The sequence below is a fragment of the Hemicordylus capensis genome, chromosome 2 (genome assembly GCF_027244095.1).
Source record: "Hemicordylus capensis ecotype Gifberg chromosome 2, rHemCap1.1.pri, whole genome shotgun sequence".
Lineage (NCBI taxonomy): Eukaryota > Metazoa > Chordata > Lepidosauria > Squamata > Cordylidae > Hemicordylus > Hemicordylus capensis.
Genome location: NC_069658.1, coordinates 155862393 through 155887679, shown reverse-complemented (window position 1 = coordinate 155887679; position 25287 = coordinate 155862393). Strand labels below are relative to the sequence as shown.

Sequence of the window (25287 nt, the reverse complement as noted above, 5' to 3'; positions counted from 1 at the left end):
GCCAGTGCCGAAGACCATTCGTGCACATCCCTAATTCTAATCACTACAGCACACTCATTCTCAACTGTGTGTGTATTGATTGCAGGAGAAATCTGATGCAGGAGAAAAAGGAGCTTCATTTTTAGGGTGAAGCAAACTAGGGAGGAGAGTGTTGGATACATTTAAGAGAGCATGAAAGGGTTTAATTATCAAAATGCGGGGGGGGGGGCTGCTGTGGGCCCAAGCCCTGGATCTCTTAAGTACCTAGCAGCACCTCTGCAAGGGAGAGAGGAAGAGGGGCAGGATTGCCCATGCAAAGTCTGGTATTGGCAGGTATGTTCAGAATTTCTTCTTTAAAAAAAGAACAACCCAATCTTTCCATGAGTGTATTTTGGTGTAAAAAGTGGTGAATTCATCTAATTTGAGTGGTAGGGCAAGGGGGGGGAGAGAAAAAGAATGAATGAATGAGAAAAAGAGTAGAGAGGAAGACCGAAGGTGATACAAGACTGTGTGGCTCCCCAGAGGTGCATTGGAACCAGATTTGAGTCTGACACCCCCTGGCATCGCGCATTTGCAAGAGAAATAAAATTCAAGCCCCAATATTTTTATATATGGGGCAGGGGCGTAACTACAATTAGGCAGGGGGAGGCCGTTGTCTTGGGGCCCCCCACTTTGGGGGGGACCCTCAGAGGCTCTCCCCCACCCAGCGCCACCCAGAGAGGCGTTTACGCGCAGCAGCGGTGGGACCCATCTCCTCCCAAGCCTGAAGGAGGCGGGGTCCCCAGATGCCTTTCCAGGCGCGGTGTGGTGGAACTCGGTGCCTAAGAGTGAGGGAGCAGAGCGGCGAAGGAAAAAGAGCTGCTGCGGTATGAATGGAAGGGTCCCGCGCCGCGTCCTCTTGTACCTACCCAGGGATACTTGGGGCAGAAGCGCCGCTAGGGCCAATACGCCCAAGAACCACCAAGCCCACAAAGACTCCCCCTGTAGCTCTCGCATGGCGCCAAGCTGAAGCAAGGCGGCAAAGAGAAAGTCACAACTGCGCATGCGAGGAAGAAGCCCCGTTACGAAGAGTCGCGTGCCGAGTGCGCGCGTGGGAAATGCTGCTGCGCTGGTGATCTTCCCAGCAGGGCTGGTGGAGGAATGATCGCATAGCGGGTAACCAGCGGCGCTCCCCGCCACCCCCCTCGCAGGAATGCCAGGAAGGAAAACGGTCAGTCTGCTTGGGTCGTGAGTGCGATTCCTTAGAAGTGATAGGAATTCGAGGTTATGGAGGTGGTGGAGGTGAAGAGACTTCCTTATTCTGCCACGTGCAGAAAGATGTTCGCCTTCTTTTAGCAACAAGAGCTGAGAAATCCAATAAGTGTTCTTGCCCAGCAGCCGGGACGCAAACGGAGAGGGTGACACTTACCTGTACTCTCCGGACTGGCTTGATTTGCAGGAAGGAGGGAGGCTGCTTAATTATTTGCTCGAGGAGTGCCAAGTAGCAGCCGCAACCCGCAGTAACTTTATTCTGTAGTACTGTGCTGTGCCTCCATTTAGCCGCCTCACGTAGATGAGAGGGCAAGAGGATGACTGTAACCCCCCCAGTGGGTAAGAAATGGCCATGGGAGAATTTTAGGCAGGAATTAAGTGTATGTGTCAAAAGACCTTCAAAATACTGGGGCGCAGGCGGGACGGGGGAGAGAAAGAGAAGCAGCTCTCATTTCTTTGCCCTCTGAAGCTAGCTGGCTCGCGTGCAGACCCCCCCCCCCCTTGTGGAGGAAGCAAAGTCCTGCAAAGAACAGCGCGCTGTGTGCCTTCTTCTTGTGTGGCAAGCGGTGACGGCGGAGGGGGCCCATTTAAGAACCTTGTTTCAGGGCCCACTCCAACCTAGTTACGCCCCTGATATGGGGGGAGGGGTTTAGGGAAAATACATTCCTGTTGCACCCCCCTGTAATTTCCTGCTGGATCCATCCTTGTCCTGAGTCAAACATTTCTGAGGTGGTTTGAAACCCAAATGGTTAACCCAAATGAGATGCAATGGAGAAGGAAATTTGTAATAGCAACTTGATACTTATCCTCTGTACATTTACAAAGATAGATATATACAAAGCTATGTACTGCTGTACCTGGGAGACAAACCGGAAGCGCTGTTCTCTCTTCTTCATCCACCCATTTCCCATGGGCTGAGCAACGATAGACTCCTTTGGAAATAAAAAGATATAGACGTGAGTTCAGCTATCTGTTTTTAATCCACATTGTATGCCCAAATACCAGGTCGGTTTGGTTAGCAGGCAGATTGTGATGCAGTGGTGGAGTGTTGGCCAATTTCCGGTGGGCTGCCAAGTGCCTGCTAGTTCATGGGATTCTTGCTGAGATTCTAGCAAAGTGCTCCTCACATTCTTTAAGTATGTAGTACAAACTTAAGTATGTAGTGCACTGCTCTGGGCTCCTTGGAGGAAGAGCAGGATATAAAAATGTTAATAATAAGAAATAATAATAATAATAATAATAATAATAATAAATAGAAAAAATCACCAAATACAAAGATCTACAAATTGAAATTAAAAGGCTGTGGCAGAAAAAGACCCAAATAATCCCAGTGGTAATTGGCACCCTAGGTGTAATCCCCAAAGACCTTGAAGAGCACCTCAACACCATAGGGGCCACAGAAATCACCATCAGCCAATTACAAAAAGAAGCTTTACTGGGAACAGCCTATATTCTGCAACGATATCTATAACAATTGACAATAAAATTCAGTCATCCCAGGTCCTTGGGAAGGACTCGATGTCTGGATAAAACAAACCAGTCAATAACACCTGTCTGACTGTGTAAACAAGAAATAATAATAATAATAATAATTCTTAAAGGAGGAGTGCATACTCAGGATCACTTAACACAGGTTCTTCTCTAGCCATTTAGAGATCCCGAGAGTACACTTTTGCTGTGTAAAATTACAATATATCTGGCTGGGGACCACAGTTATTCTAGTTTTTTTTAAAGAGTACAGGAAAGTGAGCCCCACTCTGCCCAAGCAAGGGGCCCTCTCCATCCCAACAATACAGTGGTCCCTCTACTTACGAAATTAATCCGTTCCGAATGCACATTTGTAAGTCGAAAAATTCGTAAGTCGAAAAGCGGTTTCCCATAGGAATGCATTGGGAACGGATTAATGCGTTCCGGAGCCTAGAAAAAAGACCCAGACCCCCAGTAAGGCTTGCAAACTGCACAGGAACATTTCTTTTCAAGAATAAACAGGCAGTAAACAGGCAGGCAAGTCAAGGAAACCGCATGTAAAATTCGTAAGTCGAGGAAACCCCATCTAAAAATTTGTAAGTCGAGGAAACCCCATCTAAAAATTTGTAAGTCGAAAAAACCGCATCTAAAACCGGATCTAAAACGGCCGTTTGTAACTCGAAAAATACTTATGTCGAGTAGTTTGTAAGTCGAGGGACCACTGTATATCTTCTTGTGGGAAATTAGTCAGTTCAGAATGAGAAGAAGAAATGCTCTAACAAAATGGATGTGTTTTTGTATCTGCCTTTTGTTCCTGAAGATACTAAATTCCTTATAGCTCAAATCTGGTCTCTGCATGTGGGTTTCTATCTCTCTCTCCACACCCACGCTACACACAACAAAGATGGCTTAAATAGCAAAATATAATAAAATGGTTCTTTCCTAACATGTTTCCCCTTATAATCATTACGCTTTTATTGTGCTTTGTGCTTGTAACGGTACTTCATATATTAAAAAAACTTACATATTGTCCTTCTAATAAGCTTGTAATTGACTAAATTACCCCAACTTTTTGAAAGTAGCTTCACAGATTACTAAAATGGAATATTAAGCCTCCTCCACCACCAAAAGGCTATTTTTATACACTTGCTTCAAAATAAGGCTTTGCAAATCAGATCACAAGAAACTCATTTTAAAAACTCTCTTGCTAATGAAATGCTTGGTTTACTTTATTTATTCATTTTTACATTTATATCCCACTCTCCCTCCAAGGAGCCCAGAGCGGTCTACTACATACTTAAGTTTCTCCTCACAACAACCCTGTGAAGTAGGTTAGGCTGAGAGAGCAGTGACTGGCCCAGAGTCACCCAGCATATATCATGACTGAATGAAGATTTGAATTCAGGTCTCCCTGGTCCTTGTCCAACACTCTAACCACTACACCACACTGGCTCTCTTTAAATCTGGTTGTCTTTCAATCTTTCAATCACGCTGGTTGTCTTTAAATCTTAAGAAATAGGAGTAACCATATATTTATTTATTTATTTATTTATTTATTTATATAGTAATATTTCTATACCGCCTGATATGTACATCTCTAGGCGGTGTACAAAATTTAAAATATTTAAGTTTTATAAATTTTATATTTACATTTATTTAAATATATGACAGTCTACCGTCCATCAAATTGGTGGCTTTTCCTTCTGTAGTGTATAGATACACACTGTACATACACTCGTGTATAGACATACAGTATCGTTGATGTTTTTTGCTTAAACAAAATGAAAACTGGGCTGCTTGCTGCTGTGGTAGGTGTGAAAAAAGCTGTTTGAGTTTGCTTCTGAATTTACATGTGGAGGATTGGAGTGCATGTGGCTAAAAGTCAATATAAAAATGTACATGTTATAAACACATATATTTTATTATGACACATATCCTGTTCTTCCTCCAGAGTTCAGGGTAGTGTACTTGTCCTTCCTCCCCACTTTTATCCTCACAACAATCCTGCGAGGCATGTTTGGAGGAGAGAGAAAGTGTCTCACCTAAAGTCCTGCAGAGGGTTTCCTGGCTGATTGGGGAATGCCAAGTCCCCCCGTCCTAGTCTTAACTCTCCAATCACGACACCACACTGGCTCTAAACAGTGTGTGCGTACTGATTGTACAAGAAACCTGATGCAGGAGGAAAAGGAGCTTAATTTTTAGCAGTGAAGTAAACTAGTGGGGAGGAGAATGTTGGATACCTTTAGAAAGCATGAAAGGGTTTAATTACCAACATGTGGGGAGGCTGTGGGCCCCAGGCCGGCCCTGTCAGCCAACACCCCTGTAAGGGAGAGAGGCAGGATTATGCATGCAAAGTCTGGTATCAGCTGATAGGTTCAGAATTTCTTCTAATTTCTTCTAATTTTAATATTGAGGAATTCAATACTGCCCGAGTGTGTTTTGGTGTAAAAAGTCGTGCATTCAGCTAATTTAAATGGCAGGGCAAGGGGCGGGGGAGAAAGGGAATGAGAGAACTGGGGAGAGAGGAAGCCAGAAAGTGGTGCGAGACGGGCAGAAGGTGGCGTAAGACTATGTGTTGCTCCCTAGAGGTTGATCAGAATCCAATCTGGCCCGCCACCAGATTTGCGTTTGACACCTCTGGCATAGCGCATTTGCAAGAGAGAGAGAAAATCCAAGCCCCAATATGTTTATATGGGGAGGTGGGGTCTAGCGGACGAGGCCATGTGAGTGCTGCTTGTAGGGTATAGGGTCTATACCGTTTGTCGGGTAGAGGTATATGCCCTTGTACATGCCCTTCCACCGCCCTTGTAGGGTATATGCCGCTTGCAGAGGGTGGAAGATAAGGAGAAAGGAAACCGTACAGCCCACCCCACCCCCGCCCGCCTCCTCCTCCTCCGTGTATAGTGGACGCTCCGCATAATCCTTCGAGGGGTGAGAATTGCGATTTGCCCACTGGGTGTCAGCAGTGAGCAGGACTCTTCCACCACGTGGCTCAGCCAGGGCGCATACACGGAACCAGGAAAGGGCTAAGTCCGTCCTGACAGCAGGGTGGTGAAACTAAGTGGCCTCCTCCTTGTTGTTGTTGCCCTTTGCTGGTGGAGGCAGCTTCTCGCTGGCTTCGGAGCGCAGCCCTCCTTCGTAAGGCACAATGGCGGGAGCTGGCGAAGGTCTGAGGAGCAGTAAGAAGCTGGTGGAGTGTTTCTACGATGTGGTGTCTCCGTATTCCTGGCTGGCATTTGAGGTCAGACGGGCGATGTGAGCAGCGGGTGTCGGGGAGAGGCGTGGGAGTGGGCGCTGCCTGCCAGGGCTGTCCGTAGGGCAGGGCCACCGCCCCCCCCCCACCAGGCCCCGCTGTTTTAGCCCCCGTTGAAACTGACTGGGAGGGAAGAAGGGGTCCCCGCCCTGGCTGATGTGCCCCAGGCAAGCCCTGCACCCCATGAGCGCTCTCCAAGGACAGCCCTGGTGGCTGCCTCCCCGTGGGGGGTGGGGTGGGTATTATCCCAATGGGACGGGCTCAAGTTCAGGCTGCTTCCTCCCCGAAATCCCCCGCAGCAGGAACGCCCCCTTCTTATAGCGCCCCACCACCACCACCAAACGAAGTCCCAACGAGTTCAGTGGGGTTTTCTTCTATATGATGTCTACATTTGGGGTTACCATTTTACTGCCTGCTCCTATTTGAGAATAAGGCTGCAGCCCCTTTACACACTTTACTGGGAGTAAGTCCCACTGAAATAATTTACTCAAGAGTCACTTATTTTGAGTAAAGTTGTGTAGTATTGCTCTGCAAGACTGCTGTCCTGTGTGCATTTACCTGGGAGTAAATCCTGTTAAATTAAGTGGGGCTTACTCGGACTTAATGGCACAAGTTTTTACCTTTGCTTCTGAAAAGATGTGTATAGGTCTCAACTGTTAAAGTATTTAGAAGCAACTACCACCCCTTCAAGGGTATTTCCTCCAGTGTAAGTAACTGCATATATGGAATTGTAGCCTTAGATTGCCAGAAGCTTCTTATTGCACTGCAGTGGCCCCTTATTCCAGATGAAAACAGCTCTGTTTGCTCTAATTAGAACACCGCTTGGCCCAGCTCATGAGTCCCCTCTTACGGAAGGTGTCGCTTCTGGATGAAGTGATCGCTTCTACTTAAGTTCTCAGGATTTCTAGGTTCAGTCCTTTAAGAAGCATGTCTGGGGTTAGTTGCTGCAAATATGGAGGGGGGTGGGGGCTAACTCCCAATGGGATGGATGGCCTGGTCCCTTCCCTCTCAGCAGCGACTGCCTCCCCTGCCCCCATCCCTGCCAGTTTGCACTGATAGCCAAGGCCAGGCTTTGAATGCAGCCAGATGGCCTTTGCCAAAGAAAGGGAGTCTGGCAGCCTTAACAGTCCTTGCAAAGGTCTCTGCCTCTCCAGTCTGAACATTGCCCTGTTTACTGTTGCAGCTGAAAATGTTGCATGGCTTCCAGCTGTAATTCACTCACGTGTGGGGGTCTAAGGGATTGTCATTCCTCACACTGTGGCAGCTAGTAGCAGTTTGGTTGGCACAAGGCTTATCTCGCGAGAGAAGAGGCTCTCACAACTTTAAATCTCCTGAATTTTATTCAGTGCTTTTGAATATGGCACCTGTTGCTCTAACAGTAAATGTGTTCAAACATTCCTTCTTTAGGTTGTTGGAAGAAAAACACTACGATGAATGAATCCACTTTAAAAATACTAACAAACCACATGCAAGTAGATCCTCCAGTTGGCTTGCTCCATTGTGTACAACATGGGTGGTTCCAGTCTGAGATGGTTACACCTTGTTCACTCAGTCTCTACAGGGAGTTTGAACAGCATCGTCATCCATCTGATGTCCACCTATACTTTTGCTTAAACCATCACATTTATTAATGAAAAAAAATCTGACTCTTTTTTTTTAAACCGTGATATAGCACTGCACATGTGGACTGTTAGCATTGCTATTCAGTCTTTCTAGAACATAAGAGAAGCCCCACTGGATCAGGCCCAAGGCCTATCTAGTCTAGCATCCTCTTTTCCACAGTGGCCCACTGGATGCCTCTGGGAAGCTCACGGGCAAGAGGCAAGGGCATGCCCTCTCTCCTACTGCTACTTCCCTGCAACTGGTATCTGGAGGCATCTTTCTGAGAGGTGTGTGCCCAGATACAGACTACAACAGAAATAGGACATGTAAAAGAGGGAGAGTCGATGTTCCCCAAACATGCTATATCTACTGCAATTTGGAAGTAGCAATGCATTTCTACTTGCAACTCCTAACTTTCTCACTCCTGGCTCCAGGTCTCTCTCCACATGCCTTGGAGGCTGCTGTTAATCACCAATTTTATTTTTCTCGCCACTGCAGGTTCTCTGCCGGTACCGTCCCATCTGGAACATTGAGCTGCGTTTGCGACCTGCTTTCCTTGGAGGCATAATGAAGGGGACTGGTAGGTGCTGAATGGTACTAGAGGGTTCTACCAAAGGTTGAGCATATTCATGGAGAATGCCTCCAGAATGACTATTTTCCCCACTTCAGAGGGATCTTGAGATTTTGTCTGCATTTCAGTGTGAATTGCAGGAGATGTGTGAAGCATCCTATATCCATCTTCTTCCTCTTGTACTTTCTTAGTGCAGTCTTACAATGGGAAGAGTATTATAACTTTCCGAGTTATCAAGGCTTGGAAATCTAGCTTCTTCCCCAAACTGTTCTGTTAACTTGGTTTTACTGTTGCTTATTCTTAGGTGACTTTGTTGTTTGACTGTGTAGTGAAAGCTGATTTTGCTGGACTTGATTAAACTAAAAATAAAACATTCTCTAAGTAGTCATCAGGTACTGGGGTAGTAATTGGGAGAGATTCCACAATTGTGTGTATTCCCCAAAATGAATTTTGTTCTGGGCGGCAGTATCACAGCAGTGTGTGTGCACATGTATTCAGAGTGGAGCCTTCCTTACTGAACCTGAGCGGGATTTAAAATTAACTGAGTGGACATGAGAGAACCTGTGAGCTCAAGCATGTGCGCATGCCTTAGAGAGAACACTGCTTGCCTCTGTCTGGTGTAAGAAATTTAAAATATTAGAAAAATCTCACTATTGTCTGCTAGGGCATGGTCATTAAAAGAGCAGAAGTGCAGTGAAACTAAATAGCTAGGTCCTGTAGAACTATTTGCCTGTTTAGCCCACAGGAAAAATGGTCAGTCACATCTGTTTAGTTAACAATATACAAATGGTTTATTGTGCTCACCACAAATCTCAGTTACAGAAGACAGCAGAGATGGCGCGATTGCTTTTTCAGCTAGCTGAAGGCAATCAGTCCTTAGGAGTGTGGTTTCTCCAAATTTGTCTTATTTTTCCTTTACATCAGCTGTGTGAAACCTGTTTTTGTTTTTCTGTGTCCACGTGGAAATCTTCCCTGTTCCCTACTGTGTTGTAAGGCTTAATATGTCTTAATGACTACCTGCTAGACAGTGTTGAGACATCTGTGCCGGGAGCTGTCTCTGACTTATGGTTACAATAAGTTGACAAGAATACACAAGTTCTAGAAAAACTAATCAACTTCCTTTCCTTTCACTATGTCTACATCTGGATTAAATTTGGTGCAAATCGAGGGCCACAAGTTAGATCTCTTGCCCCTCAAATGTTCATGTGTCCGCCATCTTGAATCAGGGTGGGTGACATCACAAACTACACCATTGGAACGTCCCTGTGTGTCCATTCAGCTGTAGCTAATTTGGTTCAAATTGGTTACTGTCCACAAGTTAGTGCACTTGCGCCTCAAAAGTGTACATGTCTGCCATCTTGAATCAGGGTGAATGACATCATCACAAACTCTGCCATTGAGGTGTCCGTGTGTGTCACTCACTACAACGGTACTCAATTTGGTTCAAATCAGTTAGGCAGTCCACAAATTAGCCTGCTTGTGCCTCAGATGTTCACGTGGCCACCATTTTGAATTGGAGTGGATGACACCATCACACAGCACACCATTTGGGCATTCCTATGTGTCCCTACAGCTGTAGCAAATTTGTTTCAAATCGGTTGGTATTTCACAAGTTAGCCCACTTGCACCTCAGAAGTTTACGTGTCTGCCATCTTGGATCAGGGTGGATGACATCACAAACTACGCCATTGAGGTGTCCCTGTGTGTTGCTACAACTGTACCTGATTTGGTTCATATTGGTCCAGGTGTTGCTAAGTTGATGGGGGGCGGGGGGAGGGCACACGGATGGATGCACAGAATGCAGGGTGATCTAATAAGCCTACTGGAAAGTAGGCTAAAAAGGCCTTCTGTCCTTCTTAAACCCTAAAACTTAGGTCAAGGTAAGCCAATCTCTTACTAATACTTGTCAGTGCTCCTGAATACTTTTTTCTTATCAATATGTTGTACACTGAAAACTGCTCCTCATGAAATGTGTGTTCTTTGCAACAGGTAACCAGCCCCCAGCAATGTTGCCCAAGAGAGGAGAGTACATGATGAAGGACATTATGTGGATGGCAAAATACTACCAAGTGCCACTAAAAATTCCAAAGGACTTCTTTGACACGATTATAAAAAAGGGTAAGAAAAAGGGGGTGCTGACTTTGACTAGCAAGCATGAGGTTGCCGGTTCAAATCCCCGCTGGTATGTTTCCAAGACTATGGGAAACACTTATATTGGGCAGTAACAATATAGGAAGATGCTGAAAGGCATCATCACATACTGCACAGGAGGTGGCAATGGTAAATCCCTCCTGTATTCTACCAAACGAAAACCACATGGCTCTGTGGTCACCAGGAATCGACACCAACTCAACAGCACACTTTACTGTACTTTACTTAGTTTGACAACCTAGACTTTTGAAGAAGTAGACATTATTTCACTGAAAAGAAGGGAGGTCTTCTCAGTCTGTTCATAATTTTGCAAGCCATTTAGTATGAAGAAACATTCTAGAGGTTTATCCGAAAGCCTGGTCTGAAACACTACTTAGTAGCCTAGTAAGCTATCCCAAACTAAATGTATTTGGACCTTTGTGGTTGGCAGGCAGTATGAGGATTCTAGATTCACCTGGCTAGGTATAAATAATAGAAGCCTGACCTCCTGGCCTTGCCTCCTCAGTGAAGTTCCTGTGTGTTGTGTTCTAAGTCCCAACCCTTGGAGAGCAGGAATCCTTGCTTGGAGAACATCCACTCCAAATCTGGCTCCAGTTAGAGCCATCCATGGTCCAACAGGAACATATTTCTGTACGAAATGTCTCCTTTTTTTAATGCATAAGCAAGCCACAGCCAACAACAAGTATTTATATACCGCTTTTCAACAAAAATTTCCAAAGTGGTTTACACAGAGAAATAATAAATAACTATGATGGATCCCTGTCCCGAAAGAGCTCACCATCTAAAAAGAAACAGAATATGGACACCAGCAACAGTCACTGGAGGTACTGTGTTGGGGGTGGATATAGCCAGTTGCTCTCCCCCTGCTAAATTAAAAGAATCACCATGTTAAAAAGGTGCCTCTTTGCCAAGTTAGCAGGGGTTGCCATCCTTTATGGCTTCATAGAGATGCTGGGAATTTGTGGGATGGGGAAGAGAAAGCTCAGGCACTTCCACAAGATCTTGCCATGGTAGAGCTTGTTCTGACAAAGAGGAGTCTGAGTCCCAAAGCAAACAAATGATGAAACGTTTGCAGATTTCCAGGAGTCGTCCCAGTCATGGGCACCCAGAAATTAAATCCCTTGCAACCACTCTCAATCGATGAGAATCTCCCCAAATACAGAAAGTATCAAATGTAAAATATACATTCCACACAGAATACACACTGGCATGTGGTGCTGATGAAGTTCTCTTTATTTGCTTGTTTAAAAGGGCAACTTGAACGTATAGAAAAAGCAGTATTTCACAAACAGCCCAAAACGTGGTTCAGAGGAGTTGTCTGTAACTAAAACGCTTGCATAGCCCCCACCGTGGCCAATGTGGGTCTTAGCAGGTGCAGCTGTGGGGGGCTGAAAGGGAGGGCTGGAGGGGACAGAGGGCAGGGCAGCCAGTGAAGGACCAGATGCATCTCTGCCTGCCCTGCCATGGCTGCCTCTTCCCCTCTTGGTCCTCCTCGTGGCTTTATCTTGAGCTAGGGCTGAAGAGAATATATTTGGCTTGAGGGTTGCAATTTAGGATTCATAACATCATCATTATTATTATTATTTATTTACACAGTCAGACAGGTGTTATTGATTGGTTTGTTTTATCCAGACATCGAGTCCTTCCCAAGGACCTGGGATGGCTGAATTTTATCATCAATACTGTTGATTATTATAGATATCGTCGCAGAATATAGGCTGTTCCCAGTAAAGCTGCTTTTTGTAATTGGCTGATGGTGATTTCTGTGGCCCCTATGGTGTTGAGGTGCTCTTCAAGGTCTTTTAGGACTGCACCCAGGGCGCCAATTACCACTGGGATTATTTTGGTCGTCTTCTGCCACAGCCTTTCCATTTCAATTTGTAGATTTGGTGATTTTTTTCTATTTCTTTTTCTTCTGTTCTGCTCTCCCCTGGTATTGCTATGTCGATTATTTTGACTTGTTTTTCTTTCTTCTTGACTACAGTTATATCTGGTGTACTGTGTGGCAGATGTTTGTCTGTTTGTAGTCGGAAGTCCCATAATATTTTTACATCTTCATTTTCTTCAACTTTTTCAATTTTATGGTCCCACCAATTCTTGGCTACAGGTAGCTTGTATTTTTTGCAGATGTTCCAGTGTATCATCCCTGCTACCTTGTCATGCCTTTGTTTGTAGTCAGTCTGTGCGATCTTTTTACAACAGCTGATTAGGTGGTCCACGGTTTCATCTGCTTCTTTACAAAGGCGGCACTTGCTGTTTGTTGTGGATTTTTCTACTTTGGCTCTTATTGCATTTGTTCTTAGTGCCTGTTCTTGTGCAGCCAGTATCAAACCCTCTGTTTCTTTCTTTAAGTTGCCATTCTTAAGCCATTGCCAGGTCTTGGTGATGTCTGATTTTCCACTTATTTTGTGCAAATATTATTATTATTATTATTATTATTATTATTATTATTATTATTATTATTAATGTGCCGTTTTTCAGTGAAAAGGTTCTCAAAGTGGTTTGCGTAGAAAAAGATTCCTTTAGCTCATAGGCTCACAATCTAAAAAATACAAGATAGAAACCAACAGCAGCCATCAGTGGTCCCTCTAATTTTCTTAATCTCTGTGCGGAATGAGTTTTGTTCTGGGCGGTAGTATCCAGGCAGTGTGTGCACACGTGCGTTCAGAGTGGGGCCTTCCTGATTCAACCTGAGCAGGATTTAAAATTAACTGAGCGGACATCAAAAAACTTGTGAGTGCGCACGCCTTAGAGGGAACAGTGGCAGCCACTGGAAGGATGCCAAGGTGGGGCTGAACAGTGACCGTTGCCTTCTCCCTGCTGGTTGTAAGGTGTTTACTTTGCCCAGCTAATGGGGGGAAACTGCAAACTCTTCTTGGGGAATCTGGGCATTGACTTTTGCTCCAGAAAGAACTCCAGGGCTTGGCTTGCATTATGTTGTGCACTTGTCCAGAGAAGTCTGTCTTTGTGATCTGGCTTCATGTGGTCTTGTGCATTTGTGTTGCCTAATGTGTAAGGATGAAGCCAAGTGAGAGATGCCATGAAAATGCCACTTTATGGACAAACCCCAAGTCAGATTCCATATCTTGTTAAACTTTGGGAAAGGCACTTCCTTTGTTGTCTTCCCCATTATTAACACTTGAAAAATGTAAGTTTCTTGGAACAGAGAGCAGACTTTCTTTGCTTGGGAACTCTGTAAAGCCCCATGTACACTGATGGCCCTGCTTTGATGAAAAGCCCCCTTGAACAACCACAACAAACCTATGAGTGAGATTGGCCTCCCTCCTCTTGTCTTGATGACAGAAGTTTCTCTCGGGGGGCGGGGGTCTCTTTTCATCTGATTCTCATACAGACTGATGCTTTTTATGTGTCTGTCTTTACCAAATACAGGCAGTCTGTCTGCCATGCGTTTTGTCACAGCAGTGGATATATCACAACCGCAGTTTCTGGAGATGGTATCTAGAGAACTTTGGATGCGTGCTTGGTCCCGAGTAAGTATTTACATATTGCAGCTTCATGCATCCCTCGTAGTAAATCCCTCGTAGTAAATCCCTCTGGAAGCTTGGGCCTGAAAGCCTGCAATAAATCTCAATCTACCAAGCCGAATACAGTGGCCTTCCAGGGACTCATTCTAATGCCTACTTCTTGTTGTCTCCCTGGGGGCTGCAAAAATGGGGTTGTTAGGCACCTGGCAGGCCACAACATATGATCAGTAGGCTGCATTGTGCATGGTTGGTCACAAGTTGTGCAAGTCTGAGTTAGATGAACCAGCAAAACAGGAGTGCCAATATAACACAGAGGCTTCTTCATGGAAATCCAGAATTCCAGGCAGTTTTCTCTTTCCCCATCTCCCTTTGCAGTCACCAGCAATAGCTTGCATTAAGATATCCACCTCCATTTGGGGGGGCTGATGTACCTTCCTCTTCCTATAGGAAAGGCATCCATATTCATAATTTTCTTAAAATCTTCTCTGTGAAACCAGATAGCTACAGTATATTCTAACTTTAAGTCTTTGAACAAAGCCTCTGTCTGTGAGCATGTTGTAATCGGTTGCCTTCTTCCTTCTCTCTCCAGGATGAAGACATTACCCAGCCAGAGAGTATTTTGGCAGTAAGTTCCTCTTCCTCCTCCTCCTCCTTTCCTTCCTGCCGTGCATCTGCTCTGTGTGTGAGGCATGCAGTGGTCTAAATTGTGTAAGCTGATCTGTGGAGGACTGCTGGGTGGGTAATTGTTGCACTGGAACAGAAGGCTGAGTGGGAAAATGTATGGATGCCTTCGATCTCTCGGTGTCCTGTGGAATTAGGCAACATCTTTAGGGCTGGACAGTGTTGTTGTCAGGGGAGGACTGTCTTTATGAGTTCTGTTTTGTTGGTGGGGAAGGGGGAGAATCAAGGTCAGGGCTGGTATGACTTTGCCATCTTCCTCGTTATAGATTCCTCAAAGGATCTGGTTGTACTTTCCTGATGGGTTTTTTATTTGTGTTTTCAAAACTGACCTTTGCAAAGCAGCACAAACAGCAGCTTAGGGCAGCTGAGACGATAGATGACTCTCTGCAGTATCCATCTTAATCCAAATGGAATAGTCTGTGCCCAGGCATTCACAATCTCCTGATGAAAGGCCTTTGTGGTCTCTCTTGCGGCCTTTATAGCTTATGCAGAGGAATCCAAACACTTATATACCACTTTTCAACAAAAGTTCCCAAAGCGGTATACACAGAAATAAATCTATAGTTCAGTGGCAGAGCATATGCTTTGTATGCAGAAGGTCCAAGATTAAATCTCTGGAGAGCAGGACTGAGAGAGGCCTCAACCTGGCTGCATGCTGGAGAAGCATTGCCAGTAAGAGCAGACCCTTCTGGGTTAGATGGAACTGTGGCCTGACACAGGGTAACAGCAGCAGAATACTTCCTTGTGTTCCTTTGATTCCAGATGTCTTTCACTCTCGTCTTGGAAACATGAAATGTCTGTGGTCAGAGCCGACAGCTTCCAGGACAAGCAGAATATGGGCTAGACTAATACTGACCATCCCAGACGGATCATTCCGTGTGTGCTCCCTTAGCTGGACTGGGTGGTGGCTGCCACACCCCCTGCCTCACTCTTGCTTTCTAGTTCTCTTTAGGTATGTCGGCGGCATCTTGTCACTCTTGCAAGACAAGCTTGAATGTATCTCAAGTGAGCTAAACCCTTGTCACTACTGAGAGTCTCCCAAAGTATTATGCAGTCCACCTTGGCTCAAACGGCTACAATACCTTCCTCTTGTATCTCTCTCCTCAGGCTGCAGAAAGAGCAGGCTTACCTTCAGACACAGCCCAGAAGCTTCTGGAAATGAGCCCCTCATCTGAGGTGAAGAATCGCCTGAAAGCAACAACAGATGAAGCCCTGAAATATGGGGTGAGGTGGCTGGCATCCCTTCAGGGCATAGTCCGGGGAGCAACTATACAGCTTTCTGCCCAGAACCTTCTCCGAGGAGGGCACACTGTGGATAATCCAGCCATAGTTGATGAGGCAGCTAGTAGTTTCCCTTGGCAGGTGCTTGTCCCAAGAGGACGGGTTGCCAGCGCCATCCTTTCTGCTTGCTGCTCTCTCTCAGTCCAGAAGAACATTGAGGCTTTGAATCCCCAGTGAGGCGACTGTTGAGTACTATAGCAAAGTGAAGGTGGCATGGAAGAAGCACGCTTCCTCCTATCAAGTGTCTGGAGCAATGTGCGGAAAATGTGCAGAGTTAACATAAGAACAGCCCGGCTGGATCAGGCCCAAGGCCCATCTAGTCCAGCATCCTGTTTTACACAGTGGCCCACCAGACGTTGCTGGGAGCCACAGGCAGGAGTTGAGGGCATGCCCTCTCTCCTACTGTTACTTCCCTGCAACTGGTACTCAGAGGCATCCTGCCTCTGAGGCTGGAGGTGGCCCTTCAACTAGTAGCTGTTGATAGACCTCTCCTCCATGAAGTGATCCAAACCCCTCTTAAAGCCATCCAGGTTGTTGGCTGGCACCACATCTTGTGGCAGAGAATTCCACAAGTTGATTATGCATTGTGTGAAAAAGTACTTCCGTTTGCTGGTCCTAAATTTCCCGGCAATCAATTTCATGGGATGACCCCTGGTTCTAGTGTTATGTGAGAAGGAGAAGAATTTCTCTCTATCCACTTTATCCACACCATGCATGGTTTTATAGACCTCTATCATATCTCCCCACAGTTGTCTTTTTTCTAAACAAATAGCCCCAGGTGTTGTGGCCTTGCCTCATAAGAAAGGTGCTCTAGGCCCCTGATCATCTTGGTTGCCTTCTTCTGCACCTTTTCCAGTTCCACAATGTCCTCTTTTAGATGTGGTGACCAGAATTGAACACAGACAGTACTCCAAGTGTGGCTGCACCAATGTTTTGTATATGGGCATTATAATATTAGCAGTTTTAGTTTCATTCCCCTTCCTAATGATCCCTAGCATGGAACTGGCCTTTTTCACAGCTGCTGCACATTGAGTTGACACTTTCAACGAGCTGTCCATCACAACCCCAAGATCCCTCTCCTGGTCATTCACCAACAGCTCAGATCCCATCAGTGTATATTTGAAGTTGGGGGTTTTCGTCCCAATATGCATCACCTTACACTTGCCAACACTGAACTGCATTTGCCACTTTGTCGCCCACTCCCCCAGTTTGGAGAGATCCTTTTGGAGCTCCTCACAATCTATTTTGGATTTCACTACCCGAAAGAGTTTGGTATCATCTGCAAATTTGGCCACCTCGCTGCTTACCCCTGCTTCTAGATCATTTATTTATAAATTAAAAAGCACCGGTCCCAGTACAGATCCCTGGGGGACCCCACTTCTTACTTCCCTCCATTGTGAAAACTCTCCATTTATCCCTACCCTCTGTTTCCTGTCTTTCAACCAATTAGCAATCCACACATGTACTGTCCCCTTATCCCATGACTGCTAAGTTTCCTCAGGAGTCTTTGATGAGGAACTTTGTCAAAAGCTTTTTGGAAGTCCAGGTATACTATGTCAACTGGATCACCTTGATCCACACTCTTGTTGACACTCTGATAGAACTCCAAAAGGTTTGTGAGGCAAGATTTACCTTTGCAGAAGCCATGCTGGTTCTCTCCCAACAGGGCCTATATTTCTATGTGCTTTACAATTTTATCCTTGAGGATGCTTTCCATCAGTTTGCCAGAAACAGACGTTAAGCTAACCAACCTATAATTTCCCGGATCGCCCCTGGATCCCTTTTTGAAAATCTGTGTTACATTTGCTACTCTCCAGTCCTCTGGTACAGAACCCGATTGCAGGGATTATTTTTAAAACATCACGCACACACACCCTTCAATAAGCAACCAAGGCAGTTTCAAATACGCAGCCACTAAACACAGAAGTTGACTTGCATATTTGAATGCTGCTGGTTCATTCTTTTCCATGACATCAGAAAGTCTCTCTGTCTCCATTCAGGCATTTGGGATGCCCTCTATTGTTGCCCATGTTGATGGCGAGCCCCACCTTTTTTTTGGTTCAGATCGTTTGGAACTGCTGGGACATGTTTTGGGTGAGTGTCTCTAATGCTACTGCTTCCCTCTGTTGCTTAACAGTCTTTCAAATGCCAAGTTAAACCCAGAGCAAAGCCAGACCGTACTTTAATCATGTTATTTATAACTTAGATTTATGCCCCACCTTCCCTGACTCATGTCATCGGCCTGGCATGCTTGGGTTCCTTTGTGGGGGTGGGGGACAGTGAGGGGTAAATAGCACAGATGGGAGGGCGACTGATCTGGGTGGCCTTGAATTCTGTCCCCTCCCAGAGTCTGCTGTGTCCTGGGTGGGTGGGAAGCTTACACTGACTCCCGTAGGAGCTTTTTCCCCTACGGCAAAGGGGGCAAGTCGATTAATGGATGTCTACCAATAGATAGATAGAAACTTCTACAGAACCAAGAGTCTACCCATGAAGCTGACTGCCAGGAAATTCAGGACTGACTAGAAGAAGTATTCTTTCACATAGAGCATAATTAATCTGTGGAATTGTCTGCCATGGGATGTGGTGATAGCTGCGGGCTACTTGGAGGTTCAGAGGCAGGATACCAGTTGCTAAGATGTAATGGCAGGAGAGGGGGCACACTTTTATTTATTTTTATTTCTTACATTTGTACACCACCCCAAACCTTCGTCTCTGGGTGGTTAACAATAGTATAAAACAAGTTAAAATATATACAGAAACTTAAAAGAACTTAACAATTTAAAAATCATCCACAAATTAAAACCTTAAAGTTTTAAAGAATGGAAAAAGCTTGGGTGAAGAAGTGGGTTTTCAAATGGCTTTGTCTCCTTCTTATGGGTTTCCCAGAAGCATTGGGTGGGCCACTGTTGGGGAGACAGGGTGATGTTTCTAAGTAGACCTTGGATCACGCTACTTGGCCTCAACACTTGATAATTGGGCCCTGGGTTTTTAAGAGAACGTCTTCTTCGTCATGAACCCCGCCGCCCATTGAGATCATCAGGAGAGGTCCGTCTGCAGTTGCCACCAGCTCATCTGGTGGCTACTCAGGGACGGGCCTTCTCCGCTGCTGCTCCAAGGCTTTGGAATGCGCTCCCTAGTGAAATAAGAGCCTCCCCATCTCTGACATCCTTTAAAAAGTCCTTAAAGACGCATTTCTTCACCCAGGCTTTTAACTGATATTGTTTTGAATGTTGTTCTAAAATTTTAAATTGTGTTTTAAATTTCTTGCTTTTAAATTTTTTGTTTTGTTTTTAATTAATGTTTTACTTTTAATCTTCTTGTAAACCGCCCAGAGACGTAAGTTTTGGGCAGTGTAAAAATATGATAAATAATTCATTCATTCATTCATTCCTTGAACCAGGTTCCTATTTCTACCTCCCTTATATCAACTTCTGGCATATTATAATAAGGAAATATCTCAGTGTTACGTGCAAATGTATCATCTCTTTTTAAGATAAAAGCTGTTTGGGAAATGGGGGAGGTGTCAAGGCAGAAAGCGGAGAAGCTGAATCCTTTCCCACTCCTTAACTTCTCTGTTCCCGTTTGGCTTTTCCTCTCCCCACAACGGGCTCCAGAGGCATATGCACAGGAATAAATGTGCTGAAACCTAGAACCCCCAGGGAAGGAAAAGCAGCTTGGGATGGTGGGCCACTTGGGACATCGTATCCTCCCCTGCTTCCTGTCTTGCAATTGCATCCTCTTGTTCAGTATTTTCCCCCAAAGGACTGGTTCACAAACACTCACATGATCACTTGATGATTCAACACTCTATTCTGGATTTTGGCTCTGGGGGAGAAGCCAAGCAGCCAGCCAGCCAGCTAGCTTCTGGCAAGTGTTGCTCCTTCCAGCAGCCACAGCCCCTTCTGAGACATCTGTGGAATTTTTAAAGGACGATGCATAGCAGTTGTTCGGGAAGCCCCCCCCCCCCAACTTCCACTTCATCAGGCCGAAGCACCATCCAGAGAAGCAAAGTGGCTGAAATTGCTTTCCAAAGAACTGCCTGCAGATTCTGGCCTAGTCCTCATTGAGGGGGTAAACTTGTGTCTGGGTTGTACCATTTTTCATATGGGGCTCTTATGACTGAATGTTCCTCTATAGTACTACTGCTGCTAAATAAGAATTCTCTGCACAGAGAAAACGAACATGTTGTTGGGAAGAAAGCGCTAGTCTACTCCATGCCATGCTAGTTCTCTGTACAGGGGTGTGGCTTTAGTTTTGTGAAGACAAAATTCATTTGCGTCTCCACCTGCAGTCTGAAGTCATGCTGCCTAGACTCAGCCTGATCAGCTTGGGGAGAACGAGGCCTCTGTCCTATGCATAACTTCCTGGGAAGTGTCCAGACTTCTCAAACCCAACGCACTTAGGCTCACAGGGCGTGCACAGTTACGGAGGTGGTGCACACTGTGGCAACGCTGCTGCCGGCTTGGAAAGCAGTGGGGAGGCTGCTGCTTGCCTGAGCAGTTTCTCCCATTTAGCATAATGGAAGGAATTGCAGCAGCCTCTAGTAACATTGTTGAGGCCATCCATTCTCGATATTGTCCTAGATTTAAATTATTGTTGCTGTGTCATCTGACTCGCTCTGTGGTCTCAATTTGTTTCACAGGAGAAAGATGGTTGGGACCAGTCCCCACATCTCCGAAGCTCTAGCTAGGTGGAATCAAAGGCTCCATGGGACCTCGAAGCAACAAGGCCGTCAGAGAAAGCATCTCTCCATTTGGCTTCTACAGTAAGATGTGAACAGCTTTCACTTTCTCTGGAGCAGAAAGGTTTTTGGGAGAAATCGGGGTGATCGGACTGCTGAGGGAGGGCCTGAATAAGTAGCTCCTCTTTCTTTGTCATTAAAGGACCTAAAGTGCTGCAGGGAACAGCTAAGCCTATTGCTCCATGGAGAAAACAAGCAAGAGCTTGCCTATGTGATCTGCCAAGCTGCATTTAGGTGTGAAGAAAGGGGTTTGGGGAGGGGGACAATTCATGCATCTTTCCCCCTCTTGCACAAGGTTAAGGGGGCTAGCATCTCTGTGCCTTCTGTCTACATTGGTGCCTTCTCCTTTGGCTTAGGCCAAAAGCCAATATCTGTAGTGTTCACTCATGTTCCCCCTCATAGAATGATGATTTTATCTCTCACCCATGAAATAAAGTTCCATTTGATTTTTTTAGCTACAAGGGAGTTCTTTATCTTGACAAACTGTATTGAAGACGCTCCTAAACCCTATTCCTACATAGTGGACTTGAAACATATCTAGTTGATTCCCATTTAAATTACATTAAGCTCAACAGGCCAGTATTTTCACATACAGTGAAGTGTGTAGGCAGGTTCCTGGGTGTCCTTTGACCTAAACTGAGAAAGTGCTGCTCTGTTGAATTGCCATGAGTTGCTTAGGACTAACATACTTCTGAAAAGATAATAGCATATTATTCAAAGAGTATGTCATGCCATGTAGCTGATCACATGTGGTGTACACTCCTCCAGTATGATACTCTTCAGATAGGAAGCCATCATGGAGATACATGTCGGGGAATACTGTGTCCCATCTTGAATGGCACAGCCGCCAAAAATGTTGGGCACAAGTCGGATCCCAAGTATTAAGACAGCATGACTCTAGTTCGGTTACCCTGGTGTGGGTTTGCCTCTTAACTGGCTGAGAATGAGGCAAGCTGGACCTGATGTCAAGGTTTTACAGTTTCTGTCCAGGAGAGCTGTACACCCCCCACCATCTGTCACTTGAGCCACCTATATGCCAGAGTGGCTACTTAATATGTAAAAGTCTCCAGCTTGATGTGCCCAACTTGCATCTGATCAAGAGATTGGCTTCCAGGAGAGGCTTTTTGGCTGTCGAAGCTTCTAATTTGAACCACACTATTGGCATCTTGCTCAACATTCCTGACCCACTGACTAGATGTGTCAGTTAGATTTCAACTATCTTCTGCTTTGTTAGTCATATGTAATTATCATGTTGTGTGTCTCATACTTTGTCTTTAGAGAATGAACTTCATCTGCTAATAATAATAATAACCTGGGATGGCTGAATTTTGTCAATGTTGTTGCTGCTGTTATAGATATCGTCGCAGAATATCAGCTGTTCCCAGTAAAGCTGCTTTTTGTAATTGGCTGATGGTGATTTATGTAGCCCCTATGGTGTTGAGGTGCTCTTCAAGGTCTTTTGGAATTAGCGCAGTTCCAAAAGACCTTGAAGAGCACCTCAACACCATAGGGGCCACATAAATCACCATCAGCCAATTACAAAAAGCAACTTTACTGGGAACAGCCTATATTCTGTGACGATATCTATAACAGCAGCAACAACATTGACAATAAAATTCAGCCATCCCAGGTCCTTGGGAAGGACTCGATGTCTGGATAAAACAAACCAGTCAATAACACCTGTCTGCCTGTGTAAATAAATAATAATTCGATTTCTATACTGCCCTTCCCAAAATGGCTCAGGGCAGTTGCTAAGAGGTTTAGCCTACTTGACTCTTGGTCCCCTACAATAACATACATATACCTGTTTTGCTCATACAGCTGTAGCAGATGTCCATCTGGATCATTATACAATGCTCTTAGGGGGCCTTACTAAGCTAACTGGAAGCCCATGTTGATGCAGATGGCAATACACCGCCTTAACAGCTACTAGCTGTTTCACATGACTGACAGGATTTTGCTCAAAACCACTCTGAAGCTGTTCTTGTGAATATCGAACATCGGGCTAGGGAAGCCCAGCCCCATTTCCACTGGACGTGAGACTTGCTGGGAGCCACACAGCTTGCAACGGCGAGCCCTCTTAAGTAGCCTGCCACTTAACCCAGGTTTTGGGTGCGAGTGTGCCACCCAACTGGGCTAACTGATCATGTGTCTGCTGGGGCTGCTTGCAACTGCGGCGGACACTAGGAGGGAGGGGGCTCCCAGTCCTGCACTGTGCACTCACACGGAGCATTATTGGGGCTCTGCGGGGGGGGGCGATGCACTCGACCCCTGGAGTGCCCGAGTGAGGCACGGGAGCGCCACAGGGAAGCTGCCGCTTGTCTGGGTGGACGACCCGCTACTGATCGTCTGCGGGGAAGGTAAGTGCAACCCTCCTTCCCCGCAGATAGTCCACTAGCTCTTCACATGGATTGTGTGAAGAGCCTTGAGTCAAAGTCCTGCTCTGTAGCTTGCAACCTCTCAATTAGGGCAAGTGGGCCATATGAATGCTATTTGATTCTTAATTTGCTCAAGTCCAGGTGTTTCCCCTTAATTGATCTTACTTTTGATCAACCATTTTATAATGCTTTTAGTTACTCAGTATTCTCAACATCCACAAAATCTTCTGGTCATTCAAATACTTTTGGATAATGCAGAAGTGGCAAATGGGTAGCTTGGAACACTACTTGAACTCAATGAGATACATAGGGATATCATCCTGACTAGTGGATTAACCAGGAGCCATTATCTGCCTGATAGGATCTCTGTACCTTGCCGCAGGCTGCTGAACATATTTCTTCTGGGCTTGATGCACACCTTGGTTAACATGCTACACAATGTTCCATGGGTCTTAACAAAATGTGTGCAGAGTTGTGCAAATGCATGAAATTGTGCAAACTGAGTTTTACGATGGACAGCCACTGGAAATGACGACCATCAATGGACTGAGTGCTCTTGCACAACTGCACATGTGTTAAAAAAAATAGAAGGCTCGAAACACAATCCATGTGTAGAGCCTTAGCCCACTCTCCATGCAGACGAGCAGGGAACTCAGCCTGAGTGGCCGCCCACACAATTACCAGCTCCGTCATGGAGCCAGTGGGGATCGGGGTCCACTTGGCCCCTGGAAGTCGCTGGATGCCCCATGCAAGTGCATGGGGCATTCTGGGGGGACCCCCGACACCAGGAGGCTTGTTGGAGCCTCCCGGTCAGGGGTTTCCTCTTGAGTTGCTGTGGCACAGAGCCACACCATGGCGACTCACGAGCACCAAAACAGGGTTAGTGGAGCGTTTGTGCCACTAACCTTGTTTCGGGGAGGGGATTAAGCGGGCTGGGCTACCTTAGCCTGCTTTCTAGCGGTCGTGTGAATAGCCTCAAAGAATTTTGCGCAGTTCGTCAGTCTTTATGACTGACTAAGTCTTTACCTTGAGTCACTATAGTTTTGGGTTTCACATCAAAATTAGAGCAGAACATCACTCCATTGTCTGTTTTCAGGTCACGTGGTTTGAAACGCGCTCTCTCTCTTCTAGAATATGGCAAGAATACTCTAAAATAGTGTGTCTCTGAGCCTATATTTAGATCCCAAAAGATTCCAGCAGGTACACTTGAGAAACCACAACAAAGCAAACCTCACAGGGTGTATTGGTCACAGTATTCTTTTTATTGCAAGCCCAAGACACCACAGACACAACAAGCATGGAGCGAGGGTCACAAATTCACATTGACAGGTTCTTTCTTCATGATGGCACAGAGACTCAAGGAAGAGGGGCGGGGGAGGTTGTACAGTGGAATTCCATAGATCTGAGGAGTCCTATGAATTATGAAATGGAACACACACCCCTCCTGCTGTCATATGTACACGTATTTATGCTGCGTAATGCAGCACCTGTTGGAGCAGGCCTCCTTACAAATCGGGTCTAATCTTTGGAGTGATAAGGTTTTCAGTACTCAGTTTTTGAGGCCTGGAGTCTGGAGAATGAATTTGGGATACAGACACTGCCTTCCTGAGAAGGCTTAGTTGGGTACAAGAGTCCTTCCATTTTGGATCATGGACAATGAACTTTAGCTGTAATAAGGACAGACAGAAAAAGCCCTCCCCTCCTGTTTGCTTCTGAAGTTATGGCAGATGGGAGGCTCCCTCTTTGGACTGAGGCTGGTCCTGGCCTCCCACGGTTGCTGAACTGGAATGACACATATGGATGAGCAAATGCCACATTTGACTTGGGGGTTGGTTTCCTTACTGCCTACGGTGCAGTTGTCACTGAATGAAGCAGAAGGACCAGGCTGGGCATTTCTGGGGATCCAGCTTCATCTCCTCTGAACCTCAGAGTGAGGAGTTGCTGCGAGGTCTGGCTTTGGCAACAAATCCTACAAACAGAGACAGCAAAACTGATTGCAGCCATCCAAACCACCATTCTTGGAGTTACCAGTGACTTCCAAAAGAAACTTCTTTTTTTTCTAGACTTTAGCCCTGCTTTTGACAGATTCATGAGGAGAGGCAGTCCCATCCAGGAATGCTAACGAATGGCAAGTCCAGACCACAATTTTAGAGAGCGAGACTACACCAGACAACACTGCAGCAGAGAAGCCAGAAAGTGACCTGTCACTTACCAGCAGCCTCCGTAAAGAATCCAGACTTGTAAACGTGTGTGGTGGGAGTAAAAAAAAAAATCTCAGGTGACCAGCTGAGGAAGCTATACATGAATCATTTTTAAAAATTATTTTAAGCCCAAAATAGATTCGTGGGGGGCAAGTGGTTTCTGTAGAGATCTGTGTGGGCTTTTTAGCCAGGCTGAAAGAATCCCCTTCCACGGGGTTTTTCCTACAAGGAAAATGACATTGCTCA

General features: G+C 45.7%; 2 protein-coding genes across 21 annotated transcripts in view; one reads left to right on the top strand and one right to left on the bottom strand.

The window, feature by feature from the left end:
- Positions 1-1035: 1035 nt before the first annotated feature.
- GSTK1 (glutathione S-transferase kappa 1) lies at positions 1036-25024 on the top strand. Of its 7 annotated transcripts, none has more exons than XR_008317180.1 (9): positions 5634-5938; positions 8051-8132; positions 10113-10241; positions 13665-13765; positions 14349-14384; positions 15548-15664; positions 17722-17815; positions 20364-20486; positions 24904-24928. XR_008317180.1 is itself a non-coding variant. In XM_053300435.1 (8 exons), exons 1-8 carry the CDS (start codon positions 1172-1174, stop codon positions 20405-20407), a joined length of 621 nt encoding a protein of 206 aa, XP_053156410.1. In that variant the 5' UTR covers positions 1036-1171; the 3' UTR covers positions 20408-20916. The 7 variants fall into 7 exon arrangements, 3 of the variants coding, with proteins under 3 accessions (XP_053156410.1, XP_053156411.1, XP_053156408.1); XR_008317179.1 differs by lacking the exon at positions 24904-24928 and adding an exon at positions 20605-20916; XM_053300435.1 differs by lacking the exons at positions 5634-5938; positions 24904-24928 and adding an exon at positions 1036-1189 and having other exon boundaries at positions 20364-20916.
- The window catches only part of LOC128346768 (rap1 GTPase-activating protein 1-like), an 85141-nt gene continuing 83935 nt past the window's right edge, over positions 24082-25287 (bottom strand). For all 14 annotated transcript variants that reach the window (XM_053300417.1, XM_053300418.1, XM_053300419.1 and 11 more), the window contains one exon: positions 24082-24809. In XM_053300417.1, coding sequence (XP_053156392.1) covers positions 24750-24809 — 60 coding nt within the window. In that variant the 3' untranslated portion in view covers positions 24082-24749. The remainder of the gene's footprint in view (positions 24810-25287) is intronic.

Excerpts from the sequence above, each read along its gene's own strand:
- GSTK1 (XM_053300433.1), top strand. The coding sequence starts at position 5,846 with ATGGCGGGAGCTGGCGAAGGTCTGAGGAGCAGTAAGAAGCTGGTGGAG. Across the intron at positions 5,939-8,050 it reads ATTCCTGGCTGGCATTTGAG|GTTCTCTGCCGGTACCGTCC; the intron begins GTCAGACGGGCG and ends TCGCCACTGCAG. Across the intron at positions 14,385-15,547 it reads AGCCAGAGAGTATTTTGGCA|GCTGCAGAAAGAGCAGGCTT; the intron begins GTAAGTTCCTCT and ends CTCTCTCCTCAG.